The following is a 16,701-nucleotide window of genomic DNA, read 5'->3' on the forward strand; positions in this document are numbered from 1 at the left end:
TTAGCCGAACCGTTTTAAATAAAGAAAATCGTACTACTAGTTAAAGGGAAAGAATTAGGTAAGGTAGTAGTCGGTAACCCTAATAAGCGAGTATATTATTATATATCGATTAAATACGAGCCAACCCTAACCGAACTAGAATCCTTCCAAACTTTTTAGGAAGCCCTATATAACTTAGAAGATAGTAAGAAACTAGATATCCTATATTACTATAACCTGGATAAATAGCTATTTATACAAATTGACGGTTCCCTCGAATAGGGTTTCAAAATAATAATCTTTTACTTTAAGGATAGATACGATTAACGAATAGGAATTTAAATCCCAATTAACTAAATATTACTAATTATATTTTTAAGTAAATATTTAACTAAGGCGGAAATGTATTACGTCCCCTCCGAATTAGAGGTAACGTACTTAATATAAGTAGTACGTTAACTTTGAATTATAATCTATTTAATAAATTAACCCGTTATTATATTTATTGACTATTCGGTAATAAAAGGAATTGTAGAGTAGATTAATTTGTGTATAATATCGATAAATCGAATAAATCGGCGCCTTATTAATATATTTATTTATTTATTACAATATAATTTTTAAATCTTCTATATCTCCGGTAAATTCAATTTTATACTAAATACTTTTAATTATTTATATACGGTTGGTAACGGACTGAACCCTAATGGAGAACTAGCCTTAAATAATTTATAGAAGGATAATAAGGCTTATTCTGTAATAATGGAAGATAAAGGTAGGTACCCCTTCCTAATAGAAATAAAAATAGACGAAGTATTCCGAGCCTATATAGTGAAAGGATATAAGTCTAACGTGAAGTTTAAAAAAGTATTAGCTAATTTAAAGAAAGCTACTGAGGATAGTAGAATATTTTATTATCCTAGCTACCCCTTCGTAATTAATAAGTAAGACTAATTTATTTATTATAATTGTCCAAATAGTTTTAAGGCGCTATATATATTTTTCAACTATATTAAAGAAGTTTTATAAGTAACTTACAACGATAAATACTATTTTAGTAAATAATAAATAATATACAACCTTTGCGACTTAACTATCCTTTATAAAATAAGTTTAATTAAGAAATATTTAAAATATTATTTAGAATATTAATTAAATTAAATAAGCTGCGACCCCCCTAATGGAAGCTACTAAATAATTAAATTAGAGTATACGTATATATTACCTATAAGTATTATCGCTATTAATTTTATTATAGGCCTATCCGAAGTTTCTACTAAAAACTCGCTATAGAAACTCAACGGCTACAATATTTTTAATACTTTAATAACTATAATTAATAAAGCTACTAAGCGTACGCTTCTTATTCTAGAATATTCTTCCTATATAGTAGAAGAATAAGGTATAGTATTAACCCGGTAATTTATTTTAAGCGATTAGGGTATACTTAAGGGTATTATTTTAGATAGGGATTGTAAATTTATATCTAGCCTTTAGATTAGTATGTAGAAGGTATAGGGAATTAGGTTATTAATAATAATTATTTATTACCCTTAAATTAATAGATTATTAAAATAAAAAAATTAAATTATTGAAATTACCCTACGATTTTACTATTTCCGCTTTTTAAATTCTAGTTAGTATAATATCCTCCTAATATTCTAATAGAATTTAAATAGCGCCCTTACGTAACTAACTAATATATCCCTTTACGAATAATTATATGGATTTAAATTGCCCAGCCCCTTCGATACTTTACTACCGGTAGAGTACAACCCCGAAGTACTTGTTCTTAAGGAGTATTTAAAATAAGATACTATATTAGTAATAGACTTTATAGTAGTTAATGTAAAGAAAAAATATAATGATTATTATTACGATATTTAATTTTAGAAGGGAAATAAGGTATTCCTACGATTATATTACGGATATTATTATTCCGGTAATTCCTTGCGTAAATTCTTGTAGTAGCGTTTGGGATTATATATTGTATTTGAAAAAGTTGGGAATTTTGCGTATTAATTTAAGCTTCCTTGTGGAATGAAAATTTACTTTATAATATTTGTTATATACCTATTATTAGTATTTAATAATAAGGATATTTTTAGACGAGATCTACTACCGTCCGGCTTAATAGAAGATTTGTAATGTAATGATGAGTATAAAGTAGAAACTATTTTAAAGTATAAGGAGGTGTAAAATAAATTGAAATTCTTAATTAAATGGAAAGTCTGGGGATATTAGTATAATTATTAAATAACGGAGAAGAGTTTAGAAAATTGTTAGGAATTGTTGACGGAATATTGGGATTGTTAGGGAGGAAAGCCCGGCTAGAAGTGTGGTAGAGGATGATTAAAAGGATTGGAGAAACGAAAGGTTTAATTATTGAGAATAATTGAGGATAGCTACTTTTTTGTCCGGCGAATCGGGATTTAATACGGATTATTTCATATATGTAGATTAGTTTTGTAGATTATAGTATATGTAGGTCGCTAGAGCCCGCTTTAATTAGCCCGCCTGCTGGGCTGTAAGGTGGGTTTGAGTGATAAAATAAGGAGGTGGGTCTATTTAGATGGATTATATTAATCTATTTGCGACCGGCTCCCACTCTTCCTGATTCTTCCTCTTGCATTACGCTTTATATAGGAATAATATTAATGCTTTTGCATTAAAGCAGGGTTGTTCTTTGAGGCACAAGTAGACTATATTACTTTAAATAACGAAGATAATCCGAACGACTTCTCTTTAATTAAAAGAAAGCCTTACGGATAGATACTCTAGGGATCCTTTATTAGAAAAAAGAAAGGGCCTTATTTCCTTTAGGAAAAAGAGTTTGGAAGTGTTACTACTCAGAAGTATATCTTTTTCATCCTTCCGATAATTACTACCTTTACCCGGGAACACCCAAAAGCCGGCATCGTCTTCTAATAAAATAACGCTCCTTCTTATAAGGCCAAAATTACTTAAAGAACTATTTAAGGGATAGGGATTAATCTCTTAAGTAAGAAAAGGTTCCTTACTTATTCTCCGGATTTAGTACCAATCGAAAATGTTTAGCCGTAGATTAAATCACTTATAGAGTTGAAATACGATATTCAATCATTAACACCAAAGAAGCTTAGGGAGGCTATAATGTAGGCTTGGAATGACGTACCGGAAGAGTTTCTTTTAAGGTTGGCTCATTCAATACTAGAAAGGCTGAGAAAGGTTATTGAGGCTAATGGTAATTCTATTAATTATTAGACTGTACAGAATATAAGGCATTTACTATAATAAGAATCCTAGTTTATTGTCTGGGTTTAGCGTCTTGGCTGTAGTACGCTAACCTTTTAAATGCCTGCAGAGGTGTAGTAGGGGTTCACTAGGCTAGGTAATTCAACTAGGCTAGGCGAATCACCTAGCTTAGCTGCTCAATGGAGGGCTCTGATTGGTCAATTTGGGTGCCCCCTATAACGATGTGCTGTATCAGACTCCAAGAGTTCGTTTTTTTTTTTTTTTTTTTTCATTGGGCTGCTCTTTCCTAAGTTCAAGGTCCAAATCCATATATAAGAGGAAATAACAAACCTTCTTATCAATCAATTGGGCTAGTAGCTCAATGGTTCTCGTTGTCGCTTTCTTTCTTTATATTACCAATTCGATCCCGCTGGTAGTCATCTTTTTTCGTGCGAAAAGTTTTGCGCGGAAGTGTGAATGCCCTCATCCAAATTTCGGACTTCGAAGTCGGAGTTAAAGACCACTACCAAAGACCACTACCAAAGACCACTACCAAAGACCCTTATAGTGACCTTCTAGAAGGTTATTATAGGGGTCTTCACCTTTTGCTCTTTTGCACCCAAATTCGACCAATCAGAACCCCCCATTTTACAACTAGGCTAGGTGAACTGCCTAGGCTAGAGGTAGGCTCACTATCGTGGTTAGAAATTGAACCTAGCCTAGTACCCCCCCAACTATGCTAGGTGCCCTCCTTATATAACCGCTAAGGTATACATCGGCTGCGCACCTCTGCCGGACCACCCTTCTGCAAGAATCTGTCTTTGCCACTGGCCCGAGCTAGAAAACTGTAACAATTGAATCTTTTTTTCTTCAATCCTGGCAGAGGTGTCTCCAAAAAGAAAGTGATGAATTTTAGGTAATATGGTTGTTGTGGTTAAGAAGAAGCCCAGGAATCCCAGCGAAATTGTAGCTTTTATCCACCCGGTGCATAGACCGCACCATCGAGTGTCAGCCGGACGGCTGTAAGGATATGTTGTCCTGCTGTAGATGCGTATGTACTGCATAGTAAGTAGACCGGATGTCAGGGCCTTCAGTTAGTGTCCTACATGTGTCGTGAAGTCTAACTCGATGATAGTCCATAGGGCTGAAGGGTGCTCGGTGGGGTATCATCATGGTGGAGTTGGATCATAAAGGGGAGAAGCTTGCGCACACGTCGTCCTTGTACACAACCAATAAGCTTCACGACTTGACTCACCGCGGCGTGCGGCCTCTAGATCACCCAAGAGATAGAAGCTGGGTAGTTCAGCATTTTCAAGATAGCTGATCTGGGGATAGCCCCAGGACTACACATTGAAAACGCTGAATGCCATACCCAATGTCTCAGTTTTAGACAGAAAGCATCTTGTCACAGAAGGCTCACAGTAACGACAATAACGAGAAGAAAAGTGGAAAGCAGTACGATAATGGTCGTCTGTGAATCAATCTGTCCTCTTCATCTTTCAGGCTGGGGGCAAAGGGTTCGAGACGCAGCGGCTCAGATTGGGGGTCCAGTTTCACCCCTGTCAGTGTAGTAGCTCCAGGTATCGATATGCAAAGTTCTACTGGGGAGTGGGGTAGATTTGCATGATACCATATTGCGCAGACAAACGTTCCATGTTTGGATGGCACTAAGAAATTTGGCCCGTCAGCAAATCAGACTCGGAACTTCTCACAGGGGCGGACCCGGCTTCCTATCATGATGTGGTACGCCGACTTTCGTGCCCGCCTATCGCGGTGGCTCAGCGCCTGGGGTTTACCAGACAGCCAGCAAGACACTCGCGATGTTACACCACAATGGACAATAGGAGCGCGCGCATATGCTGCGCATTCTCACAACCGACACTCCTGGACATCTTACAGGGCTGAAGTCGCCAGAACATGCCTGGAACCCATTGAATACTGTAGTCACTGTTGCAACACTGATTGCGGCGATGTCCTGCGCCGCCTTCACCTTCTCGTTGCTTGGGAGGATGTGGGCTACCTACATAGTATGGATGGGTAAGTGGCCGTGGAGGAAAAGGGATGTCCCAAAATTCCGCCGTCCAATTGTCTACGTGTTCAGGAGCTCGGCCGGTGGCCATTAGCAACAGAATCCGGGTTTCCTTTGAGCGTTTGTTGTCGAACCCTACGCGTCCCCAGTGACTGAAAATTCAGAATGACAAACGGGCAGCAGACAAAGAAGTCGACTGCATCAGGAGATCTTGGCTGCTCTTGGTTGGAAGGTGAGGTGTGAATACGCGTAGAAGTGCTCACTGTTGGCATCGTTAGCATGCCGATCGCCGACTTTCCCAGGTCTTGTACAGTACCTAATAGCCCTGCCAAAACTGAAGTCTTTGTTGCGAAGATTGGCTTTGCTAGTGGAAGACTTCCGCGAGACGCGTGTGGTCCCGAGATGAGGTGCATCCAGACAGGGCTGACATGGGTTTTTGGGTTGGTCATCGGATAATCAAGGGACACACTGCGGTGGAGCTGAGATGCTTGCTTGAATGCAATTGGCTGTTGGTCGGCAGAGTAAGCACAGCGGATATATCGCCGTCAATGTCTCGCTTTAACATCGCCTAGCTGGCATCACATACCATAACCAACGCCGCAGCAAACGGGCAGCCTCTGCAACAGAAAAGCGGAAGGTGCAGCAGTGCCAACGAGAAGGGAAGACAGACTCGAGAGCGAGAGTGACGGGATAGAGGGGTTGCCATAAAAAGAAGATCGAGTGTGGCATTGGCACCGTGAACACCCCAAGGCAAAAAGCCCAAGCACAGGTGTTGGCGTGGGCAAGAGCAAAAGGAAGGATCCGCGCTCAACCACTTCCATCCAATGGCGGGGACGCTAGCGTGGAGCTGCGCCGCTTGACCCACCCGGACCCTGGTCCGTCAGCAGGCAGCAACGTTCGGCCTCGCTCCATTCTCCATTTCTCATCACCCATCCTCTCCCCAGCTTCGACTCTGTGACCGTCAGTTTCGCTTCCCGTTCACGATCCATTTTCCTCCCTAGCCATCCACCACAGCATCCTCCTTTGAACCCTTTTACTCTACCCAGGTCTTTCCTGCCTGTTGCTCTCGTCCGGTGTTCTGCCCCGGGTCATCCGGACTAGACTTGATCACTGCTATTGTCCCCATTCACCACAGTTTGAACGACATACCCGACGTGTTAGCCAAGTACAGCAAACACAGCCTGCTATTGATACCAAGCCTGAATACCAACCCGATACCCAACCCTTTCTAGGTTTCTTTCCAATTCCACTACTCTACGCTACCTCACCTTTCTCCACGATCCATCTTTATCCTATACCGATCGCCGCCTCCATCGCCTGCTGTCGTGATCCTATCGCCAGCGCCTCAACCCAACAACCAGCCTTGACGTCCGGGATTCCAAGATATCCCAGACTCAGGTCAAAGTCGCCGGGCTGCCAGGTATTTGTCAGCTCGTGCCATCTCATCAAAGTAAGATAAAACCCGCCTGCTGGCATCTATCCCGCCCCGATATCTACCTCCACAGTCCTTGGCCAATCCTGTCCTGCCTCGTCTTGATAGGGGTAAAGCAAAGTGTGGGATGTTATGATGCATCCGGTGTAGCATACTGCCGCTTCCTGTGACTCACACGACGTTCCTCGGTCTCCCATGCCCCTCCTTACTTTGCAAGCTTTCGAGAGTTCACGGACTGACCAGAGAAAACAGTCGACAACATAACCCATCAACTCCACACAACTCAGCAAACATGTCGAACCCTCGCAGGAGACCGGCGGGTGGATTGACCCTCAAGACGAACATGCTCCTACAAAAGGGAGCTACCTTCCACTCTCCCACTACTCCAGCCTCGGGGGATTCTTCTGAGCGCGTCTTCGTCCCGCCGTCGCTCCCTCGCCGCTCCCACACCAACTTGGACGATGTTATCGACTCCCGCTGCCGCCGCGTTGCCTTAGCTTTGGATGCGATCGAGAGGCAATTGGCCTCTTCAAATGACACCTTTGCCTCGGCTAGTCGCAGTGACAAGTGCATTCCCCCGCCACGTGGGCTGCTGGAAAGAAACTTGGATTCGCCTATCATGCCCAAGGAGGTTGAGCCTGAGCGCCGGATGCTCCGTCCACGGACACGCCGTTCATCTCGGCACCACGATTCAGACAGCGGTCTAGGAAGCTCGATTGCTTCTACTTCCGAGAAGGATGCCTCTTCCAAGGCCAAGACGACGAGGACTTCGGCTGTCGCCAGATCCGCTACCGCCCGCGCAGCATCGACACCTGATCTTCCGGGCCTTGGGGACCGTGCTACCAACCGCATCGTTGAATACATTTTGAAGCCTCTGCTTGCAAAGCCGAATCTGAAAGAGTTTCACTCGCTTGTGCTTGAGTGTCCCAAAAAGATCCAGGAGAAGGAGATCTTGTGCCTAAGAGATCTTGAGAAGACTTTGATCCTCGTGGCTCCGGTAAGCGAATTTAAGGATCCCTTGGATGTTAGGATGAATACTTACCGTGCGCTACTTTCAAAGGAGAGGACCAAAGCTGCAGGCTCATACCTCGATTTCTGTCTAACGACAATCGACTGCCTCCAGGCAACTGTCCAGCACCTTGGCGACCGCGAGCTGACTCGCCCTCGCGATCTCCCTTACACTAGCGGTTATTTTGTTGATCTCGTTGATCAATTCTATAACTATGCCCGGCAGATCGCGGAAAGCAACAAGACCAAGGAAGGCGCCAATGACATGGATATTGATCCGTACGATTCTCTCTTCTCCTGCAACTGTGCGGCTTGCGCTGACGTTTACTTTAGCACTGATCAAATCAAGATACACGGTGGCCCTCACATCAACGGCAGGCTTTCGGAACTGGTCCGCGTGAAGAAGAACGGACAGGCCATCTCCTTGGCTACTGGATTGCCTGTGGACCTTTGTGATAAGGCGCCAGAAACCCCGGTAAACTTCAAGCGCTCCCAGAGCGAGGAGGCCCTGGATGAAGAGGAGGTTATGCGCTCCATGGCTCGCCGGAAGAAGAACGCCAGCCCTGAGGAGCTGGCGCCGAAGAGATGCCGCGAGCCTGGTTGCAACAAGGAGTTCAAGCGCCCTTGTGACCTGACCAAGCACGAGAAGACACATTCTAGACCATGGAAGTGCCCGGTCAAGACATGCAAGTACCACGAGTACGGCTGGCCCACCGAGAAGGAAATGGATCGTCATCACAACGACAAGCACTCCTCAGCCCCACCTATGTACGAGTGCCTCTTCAAGCCTTGCCCCTACAAGTCCAAGCGCGAGTCCAACTGCAAGCAGCATATGGAAAAGGCCCATGGCTGGACGTACGTTAGGACTAAAACCAATGGCAAGAAGCCCAGTACGCTTCCCAGCTTGGGGCCCGATTCCGGCCATCCCACTCCCCAGCTGCAGAACATTGGTACCCCTTCGAGCGACCGCAGTATGAGCATCGCCACTCCCTCCGATGATTGGAACGCTGGGCTGTACCAGACCAACATTGAGTTCCCTGCATATGCTCCCGAGTTCAACTTCAACACCATCCCGCAGCAGCTTGAGCTTGACTATTCACCCATTGACAACGGCACTCCATCACCGGATTCTGGCATGGACCACAATTCTGCGTATCAAGATCTCAACGAATTCACGCTCATTGATGACATCTACGGTGCGACTGTGCAACTGCCCAACCAAGTCATTTCTCCCTTCTACCTCAAAGACATGGGACAGCATCTCGGCGCGTACACCGCGCCCGACCTTTGCCAGCCACATCCCGCCCATATTTCCCCCATTGGGCAAGGAAACACGATGCTTTTCACGCCCCCTACTTCATTGGGGGAAGTTGATGAGGGCTTTGAGGATCACGATTTTGCCATGAGTAACTGCAATAATGTCCCTGGAGACTTCATTTTGTATCCTCCAACCACTGACGCCTACTCAAAACCCACGTTCACTGAATCACTTTTCGCGAACGTGGACATCCCGAGCATGGCTGCCGGCTATTCCCAGCCATCATCTCAGGACATCTTGCACGCCTATCAAGGTGATTGGACTTCGCATGATATGAATGCTTACTTCTAAATCAGACAAGTTGGGGAGAACGCAATTCACTGTATCATGAAGCTCTATGCGCCCGACTGGACTCGGAGGTTCCTGGGCCCATCCATCCACAGAGTACAGGTTGGAACCTTGGGTGCACTGCTGATACCAAAACTAAGATGTAAAAGAGAAGATGACGGTCAATTCTACACAGTGGATTACTGGAGGCGGGATGGGGTATGATTTTATCAGCGAGTTTGAATGGGGTTTAGCGATTTAAGGACCTGTGTCCTTCTGTGTTATATTATGATGTAATGAATGCGAGCCTACGGTTGATCAAGTGAGATTTGAGAGTGGCAGATGCAAAAACGAAATTGCGAAGGAAGGGCAGAGGTGTGTTTGTCTGTTATGGTGTTATAGTATTTCTTTTAGGCAAACTCAGTCCCTCCTTCCCACTTGACACACTTTCACTGATTGAGCCAAACCGTGTTGCGTGCTAGAAACACTACATGGGTGGTATTCGACCGTGAACTGCACTTATATCTTCATAGTCTCTTCCATAGCCAGGCATTGATGACAAATGCGTTGCCTTTTTCTCGACCTGTGTCAACTCCATGTGCTTTCCCTTGCTGATATTGTTCATTTCTGCTTCCTCTCCGTACTCAAGTTCCTAACCTGAACTACCATAATACCAATGATTTACAGCCAGCATTGCCCCTGCACGCCCGATTCTCCCGGCCAGACTCGACGGTCGTTTTGTCGCCGTTACCTTACCCGTGCTTCACACCGGTAGAACCCTACAGCACAGTCATGTCTCCTGCTAATGCTAACTCCCCTCCTTCGCTAAAGCCCCCTTTTTGCGAAGAAATCCGGCTTCCGGCATTAGTTGCATTAACAGGGGACGACATTACTGTATGTACTAATAGCGGCTGCCGGAGCGGCAGAGGATCGTCCCTACCAAAAGCGTTGCTACGTTCGATCGTTATGATCCGTGCACGAAGCTCCAGTCCTTGCAACTTGTGGTGGGGTCTCTTTCCTAGCTTAGAGCATGAGCCACTTTTGCAGTTTTTGCACCTCTTACAAACTTTTCCTCCCGACCTCGCTCGTTTCAGTTTTCTTCTCTTATCTTTTTCTTTTCTTTGACTGCTGGCGATCCGAACAAGTCCTTCTTCACAACAACAGCGCCGCGATCTTATCTCGCACTACGCAACGACCGTGAACGACCGATGGCTTAATCGACCACTTATTCAATCGACACAATGCTATGAGAGATTCTGCATGACGCCTCACGGCGCGCCTTGAAGGAGTTTCGGTTGGGGGGTTGTGGGTGGTCTGTCCATCACGGACTAGTACCATCACAGTCGGGGAAGTCGGTCGGTCGGATGGATCGGATTGGGTCTGATGGAGCGTGTGAGGAAGCACAGATGATGAACGATTAAGGATCGAAATCGGCACTTGCTTACCGCTCGTTGGCTTGGCCTGCTCGCGAGAGCTCGCTCAGCTTAGCGGGCACGGTCGTTATTGAATCTGCCTTTTCCTCCCTCTTCTCATCTTCCTCTGCTTGCTTCCTCATCCTGTCCTCCTACAGGTACCCAACCCAACCCGTCACGAGCCGGCTCTCCCCTTAGCAAAGATTGCAAGTGGTACGTTTCTACTTTTCCTCCCTGTCCTCCCTTTCCAGGTCCTCATCATATCCATCCAACCCCCCTCCGTATATCATGATGATTTTCGCAGCTCGCGCTGCAACCCTCCATATTTGTAATAGGAAGAGCCGTATGAACCTCCTCGGGTTATTCCTTCCTCAACAAGGTGGGGACCCCTTGGCTGGCCCGCTATCTAAAAAGCTTGTCCCAGAAAGCCACTTCTCTTCGGGGAAAACGCCTGCATCGTCATATGCTGGCGGGTATCTGGAGGATGGGGGGTAGTGTGGCTGGTGAGGTTGGTGGTGCTTATAAACTGGGTTTCTGAAATATACGAACACATCACAAATATTTGGTGATCACGTCGATTTGTTCTGTTCGAGAAGATTCTCAAGCTAACTCGCTTGAAATAGACAGATTGTCGAGTTGTTATTTTTTGCAACAGTTGGGCGGTGGTAGATGGTATAGAGTGATATCATACGATAAGCTCTGGAAGTTGCTGGGCTTTGGCGCCCCGACACCTCGATAGTTCTTGTGGCAGACTTCGCTATGAACAGGTGGTTGGAATAAAATAACATTATTGATACAATACAACCACTTTTTTACATTCTGAACATGTGATTGTTAAAGTGACATTGTGCCCAAGCTCAAGATTTTGCGGCAAACAGCAAGACATATACTAAATCAGGATCTTGCAGTAATCGGATTTAATTTTGATCTATGGTGAGAATAGCTCTAAATCTGTATCAGACCTAGGCAGGTAACATGACTTTGAGATCAATTCTAGCTCTAAACCTTGCTTGCGTGCGATATTCGCCTGCACATTGATGTGCTCGGATTGGAACTGGAAACGCCTACACGCCACCTTGGCATTTTCCCGATTTTCACCCTATTACACACTCAAACACAACTCTACTGTACACTCACAGTCTCCTGTGCACACACATCTGCATGGTTTTGTCAAGTGACAATGAGTCTACTCTACTTGGCGAAGTGAAGGTCGTAGCCCAGCCACTTCCTCCGGTTAACCTCGGGAGCGGTCAACCCAGGATATCCGTAGGTCAAGGGCAGGAAGAAGTACCAGCCAAAGGCGACAAGGACCATGATGACAGCAGTCGCGATCCAGGCGCCAGCCATGCTCTGGCCAGCAAGACGCTCGCGGGCACTCAAGCGGCGCTTGGTGGTAGGAGCGACCTTCTTACCCGACTTGCTGGGCTGGTACTCAGGCTCCGCTGAGTCGGTGCTGAAGAGGAACTCCACCACCGAGCCAGTAACAAGTGCCGAAGCAAGGTGAGCCGGTAGATAATGATGTAAGAAGAGCTGACGGCCCATGACGAAGAAGGGGAAGTAGTGAGTTGCCCAGGCGAGGAAGAAGAAACCTGTAGAGTTGTACAAGCGGGATCGGGTACCTAGTATGTCCAGATTAGCCTCATGTTTCAAATCACAATCATCATAACAACGAGGAGTGCTAGGGTACTTACGACGATCCATGGCGTCGAGCCCACGGCGGAGCGAGAACTGATCCGCCAGGATAATGCCGGCATAGATAGCCAAGACACTGCTAGCGAGCCACCATCCGATGGGATTACCAAGGAAGTAGATCTGCTGGCGAGTATCGTTCTGCGTCCAGAAGCTCACGCCACGCAATAGAAAAGGCCACTGGTACGGCAGAGAGGCATAGGGATGGCTACTGGTGAGCTGGTTGTTGTGCCAGAACATCGACCGCTGCAGCTCGAACCACTTGCGCAGGAACGGAAGAGTCTTGACCTTCTTCTCAGGCTTCTCACGGCGCGCGTGATCCGCGGGCAGAGACACAATGTCCTCAACAAGCCAGACGTTGGAGCTCTGTGCCAGTTGCTTGTTACCGTTGATCTCCTGTTGCTTGTGACCCCATTCCGGGAGTGGCTTCGAGTGAGTCCACATGGCAACCTTGCTGGGGTTGTGGATCAGCTTGAAGTGGCTGGAAATACTCTTGAATTCCTGGTTGGCCTTTCCATGCTCGATACGGATCTCAAAGAGAGTATCAGCCGCGCGGTCGCCGTAGGCATCTCCAATGGAGACGGTGGTGAATTCTTGGTTGGTAGGATAGTAAGGAGAAGCAACATCGTGAGAGAGCAGGATGGTATCCGTAACAATGTGGCGAAGCCTCACGAGATCATGGTTCTTGATGGGATGACCGAGCTTCTGATCGTCAGGGCCAGGGGGAAGGATCTGCCAGTAGTTGTTGGTATCGTTGAAAGGGTAGCCAGTCACCTGTTGACCCTGGCTAGACACACGGCCATCGTCATATCTCAGCGGGTACTTGTCCGGGTGGCTGTGAAGGTAGGCCTTGGTCTCCTTGTGCCTGATGCTGATGGTGTCATAGTAATCAATGGTGACGGCGTTGGCGAGCATGATGTTGTCACTGAGGGTCTCCTGGAACTCGGGGGTCATAAAGTCATCGCCAGGTCCAGAGCGAGTGAGGATCGAGAAGTGAACCTGGAACCAGAAGAGGTAAAAGATGAAGGGCATAATGATCAACCCAAAAGCCCTAGCCGCAAAGTGCTTGCCAAACTGGGGCAGAGTCAGAGCGCCACCGGGACGCTTGATGTCCAAAAGATCCCACAAGTCGATGCATACGGCAGAACCAATCGTGATGAAGGCGAAGAGGCCAACATACTTAGTGGAGATATCGCAAGAAAGGGCGAAGCCAGTCAGGATCAGCCATTTCCACCACTTCCTGGAGAAGGGCTCGTGCCTCAGCTTGTGGAACTTGATATAGCAGAGCAAGCTGCACGCCATAGCAAAGACCAGGGTGGCATCGAGGAGAATCAGGCGAGTCTGGCCAATGTGAGCGTTGTCGAGCAGGACAAGACCGGCGGCAATCAGACAAGCTGGAAGGCTATAACCCGACTCCCACATGATCATATAGACAACCGAAACGGTGAGGGCACCGAGAATGGCGGGAAGAGAGCGAAAGGCGACATAAGGGACCTTGTTGCGGATGTAAGAATCGCCAATGTTCTCGAAGTGGAAGTGGCCATCATAGCCGACCAACCAGCCCATGAAGGCAAAGAGAAGCTTGCCAAAGGGAGGGTGTACATCAAAAAAGTATGTTCTCTCGAGATAATAGGACGCGAACTGTGTGACGGCCCATGTCAGCCATGGCCAGTGGATATACGGTGCACCCGGATCATTAAAGTACCTTTCCAAAATGGACTTCGTCGAACACGACCTCATCGGGATGGCTGATGCCCCAGAATCTGGTAAGGAACGCCAAGCCGGTGATGAGGATAAGAGCAAGTTTATATTCGAGTTCGGAGCCGGATTTGGCTGGAGCGACGGCATCCGGAACCTTGTCGGTTTCGACATCTGAGGAAACGCCATTCTTGGCTTTCTTACTCGAGGCTGGCACGTTCCTCTGGCGTAGAGTGGCCTCGGGGGTTGCTGTTGTGGAGGCCATGGCGGCCGGTCGAAGTGGTTATGGACTCAGACGTGGCCTATTCAAAGATTGATTGATGTTGTTAGGAGACAGGGCCAGCATTGATGGTGACGGAGATGGATGGACTGGAGCCTCATGACGTACCGTGAAGAGCAAGTCTCCCGTACTCTTGGGCGGTTAGACGCGAGGGATCGAACTTGCCCGTTGCCTTGTAATAGAGTGTTTGCACAATACTGGTGACGGGAATGAAAAAGAAGGCTTCGGCCACACCGACGACAACAGACGTCTTGAACCACGGGCGTACGCGAGAGAAGGTGGGAGGTGGAAGTTGCATTTGCAAAGAACAAGGTGGCCCTACGAGATCCAATGAAACCGACAGCTGAATCGTCTTCTTGACAGGCGGACAGGGGCGCAAGGCAGAAGGCAAGGCTCGAGGGTAGGTAGATGAGCAGGGTTGCGGGAGCGTGAGGTGCAGCGGGCAGGTTGAGGTACGTACGCACGTAAGGAGACACAACTGAGGTAAAGTGGCAGCTTTTCAAGTTCCAGCAGCCAGGAGCGAGCGTGACAGCGCGACATTCAATCTCAATTTGTAGAGGTACCTACCTATGGTAGAGGCTGGCAGCGGCGGGCCCACACGAGGCCCAGGGGTCCATTACGGCTGTTTTGGTGTAGTGTACGCAGTAGGGGACACCCGCTTTGTATCGTGCCGGTGCAGAGGCTCAGACGTCTTCTCTTTGGCAGGGAAACCCTGACCGGGTGTATTGGATTGAAATTTCATGTGGATAGTTCGACCTCCGTGGCCTACCTACCTACTGTACATTTATCTGGCTTGCGCCCATTATTTACACTACCTCTAATAAGATTCACCTTACAGTAGCCAGTACAACGACAAAATACCAGCGTGCAGCGCCCTGGTCCGAGTCCCTGAGATAATAAGGTACACCTCGATCCCCGCCTCTCCAGGCTGCCCCTGTTCCCCGGGTATTGGACGATGGTCCAAGCTCCCGCCCTTTCTTTTCAGCGGAAGCAATGACCGAGAAAGTGGCCGTTGGCAACTTGGCTTATCTCGGTGCGAAAGGTCCCCGAACCTTACGGCCCGGCCCAGGTACCAGGTACAAGGCCTCTGCTAACCGGCGACGGAATGCGGGGTTGATGCCCCACGAACCCTTCCAGAATAGAGGAAGAGTCCGAAGAACGGAGGGGATGAAGTCCATTGTGTAACGATATTTTATCGGTAACTTGGGAACTGGACTCTGCATCCACAGTGTCAATGGTTATGCAGTTTGGAGACGAATAGCACATAGCAACTGGTGACCCACAAATGGTTTTTCTATCTCAATTGACCTGATGTTTGCCATTGCTGCAACACGTGCTTCCAGAGTGATCTTTTCACCATCCATCTCTTCCGCCGCCATCTTCATAACAACCAGTCCCATTCCGACCCTCTACCGCACAGTCACCATGTCTGCCACTCCCGTCTTCTCCAAGGACGCCGCTCCTCGTACGTGCTCTGGGATGTATCAAGACTCACCAGTTCGGTGATGACTAACCTGTCTTGAACTGTATCTAGCTGCCGGCCCCTACTCTCACGCCATCAAGACCCCCGCTGCCATCTACTGCTCTGGCCAGATCCCCTGCGACTCTGAGGGCAACCTCGTCGAGGGTACCATCCAGGAGAAGACTGCCGCCTGCATCAAGAACCTCAAGGCTGTCCTTGAGGCCGCTGGCTCGTCCATCGAGAAGGTCGTCAAGGTCAATGCCTTCCTCACTGACATGAGCAACTTCGCTGTGAGTCTTCACTTAGTCTGAGCCTTGTCTTGCTTGACCTCGCAATCTACTAATCGCTCTTCAGGCCATGAACGAGGAGTACTCCAAGTGGTTCACCCACAAGCCTGCTCGCAGCTGTGTTGCTGTTTACCAGCTTCCCAAGGGTGTTGATGTTGAGATTGAGTGCATTGCCCTCCCCTAAATGCACAGGCAGCAAGCCAGTCAAAACAGGGAAGCAGCGTTGTTTTCGTTAGCTTCTACAAATGAGAGATGAGTGAAATCAACCTGATGACGGCATTTGGAGATTGGCACCTGTGACGTTGATTCGGCCCACTCCCAACGTTTAACGCTCATCCGTTCCCCTCCCAATGATCTGGCATCCGGGGGCGCCGCGATCTCTCGGTTCAGGCCGATCAGACCGGGACGCGCCAAGCATGAATTGCACCGGTCTCCCATCCGATTGCTTCTTCAGTCCTGGTTCATTGTTTGCAATTGCATAGACACGTAAATACCTGCTTGCGGTGATCAATGTCAAATATGCGACAACAGGTAGTGGGCATTCGTAGACCTGAATGCTTGTTTGATAGGCAGCAGTTTGGGGTCATGTGAAAGCAACAAGATCCGGACTGATTCGCTAGCAAATTG

At 47.4% G+C, this 16,701-nt stretch overlaps 4 protein-coding genes and 1 non-coding gene across 5 annotated transcripts; 3 read left to right on the forward strand and 2 right to left on the reverse strand.

Annotated features, from left to right (window-relative positions):
* Positions 1–4,790: 4,790 nt before the first annotated feature.
* On the reverse strand, positions 4,791–6,748 carry NCU16380 (hypothetical protein; the record flags this gene model as incomplete). The annotated part of the gene is made up of 5 exons (XM_011395071.1): positions 6,520–6,748; positions 6,087–6,173; positions 5,356–5,483; positions 5,090–5,212; positions 4,791–4,859 (listed from the first exon to the last, which is right to left on the reverse strand). The coding sequence occupies exons 1-5, from the start codon at positions 6,695–6,697 to the stop codon at positions 4,791–4,793; spliced, it is 585 nt and encodes a 194-aa protein (XP_011393373.1). The 5' UTR covers positions 6,698–6,748.
* Positions 6,156–9,826, forward strand: NCU09333 (zinc finger transcription factor ace1). Its single transcript, XM_958834.3, has 4 exons — positions 6,156–6,671; positions 6,906–7,650; positions 7,714–7,940; positions 7,995–9,826. The coding sequence occupies exons 2-4, from the start codon at positions 6,946–6,948 to the stop codon at positions 9,268–9,270; spliced, it is 2,208 nt and encodes a 735-aa protein (XP_963927.3). The 5' UTR covers positions 6,156–6,671; positions 6,906–6,945; the 3' UTR covers positions 9,271–9,826.
* Positions 9,827–10,387: 561 nt separating this feature from the next.
* Positions 10,388–11,474, forward strand: NCU14019. The gene is made up of 2 exons (XR_897768.1): positions 10,388–11,223; positions 11,282–11,474. It is a non-coding gene; the product is annotated as a ncrg74 (non-coding RNA).
* A 78-nt stretch (positions 11,475–11,552) lies between these two features.
* Positions 11,553–14,847, reverse strand: NCU09332 (mannosyltransferase PMTI). Its single transcript, XM_958833.3, has 4 exons — positions 14,434–14,847; positions 14,053–14,347; positions 12,350–13,988; positions 11,553–12,277 (listed from the first exon to the last, which is right to left on the reverse strand). The coding sequence occupies exons 2-4, from the start codon at positions 14,308–14,310 to the stop codon at positions 11,850–11,852; spliced, it is 2,325 nt and encodes a 774-aa protein (XP_963926.2). The 5' UTR covers positions 14,311–14,347; positions 14,434–14,847; the 3' UTR covers positions 11,553–11,849.
* A 720-nt stretch (positions 14,848–15,567) lies between these two features.
* NCU09331 (HMF1) lies at positions 15,568–16,612 on the forward strand. The gene is made up of 3 exons (XM_958832.3): positions 15,568–15,790; positions 15,860–16,077; positions 16,142–16,612. The coding sequence occupies exons 1-3, from the start codon at positions 15,637–15,639 to the stop codon at positions 16,256–16,258; spliced, it is 489 nt and encodes a 162-aa protein (XP_963925.2). The 5' UTR covers positions 15,568–15,636; the 3' UTR covers positions 16,259–16,612.
* The last annotated feature ends 89 nt before the right edge of the window (positions 16,613–16,701 follow it).

Source organism: Neurospora crassa, linkage group I (genome assembly GCF_000182925.2).
Source record: "Neurospora crassa OR74A linkage group I, whole genome shotgun sequence".
Lineage (NCBI taxonomy): Eukaryota > Fungi > Ascomycota > Sordariomycetes > Sordariales > Sordariaceae > Neurospora > Neurospora crassa.

Excerpts from the sequence above, each read along its gene's own strand:
- NCU09333 (XM_958834.3), top strand. The coding sequence starts at position 6,946 with ATGTCGAACCCTCGCAGGAGACCGGCGGGTGGATTGACCCTCAAGACG. Across the intron at positions 7,651-7,713 it reads CTTTGATCCTCGTGGCTCCG|GAGAGGACCAAAGCTGCAGG; the intron begins GTAAGCGAATTT and ends CTACTTTCAAAG. Across the intron at positions 7,941-7,994 it reads AATGACATGGATATTGATCC|CACTGATCAAATCAAGATAC; the intron begins GTACGATTCTCT and ends CGTTTACTTTAG.
- NCU09332 (XM_958833.3), bottom strand. The coding sequence starts at position 14,310 with ATGGCCTCCACAACAGCAACCCCCGAGGCCACTCTACGCCAGAGGAAC. Across the intron at positions 13,989-14,052 it reads ACGAAGTCCATTTTGGAAAG|TTCGCGTCCTATTATCTCGA; the intron begins GTACTTTAATGA and ends GCCGTCACACAG. Across the intron at positions 12,278-12,349 it reads GCTCGACGCCATGGATCGTC|GTACCCGATCCCGCTTGTAC; the intron begins GTAAGTACCCTA and ends TGGACATACTAG.
- NCU09331 (XM_958832.3), top strand. The coding sequence starts at position 15,637 with ATGTTTGCCATTGCTGCAACACGTGCTTCCAGAGTGATCTTTTCACCA. Across the intron at positions 15,791-15,859 it reads CTCCAAGGACGCCGCTCCTC|CTGCCGGCCCCTACTCTCAC; the intron begins GTACGTGCTCTG and ends AACTGTATCTAG. Across the intron at positions 16,078-16,141 it reads CTGACATGAGCAACTTCGCT|GCCATGAACGAGGAGTACTC; the intron begins GTGAGTCTTCAC and ends ATCGCTCTTCAG.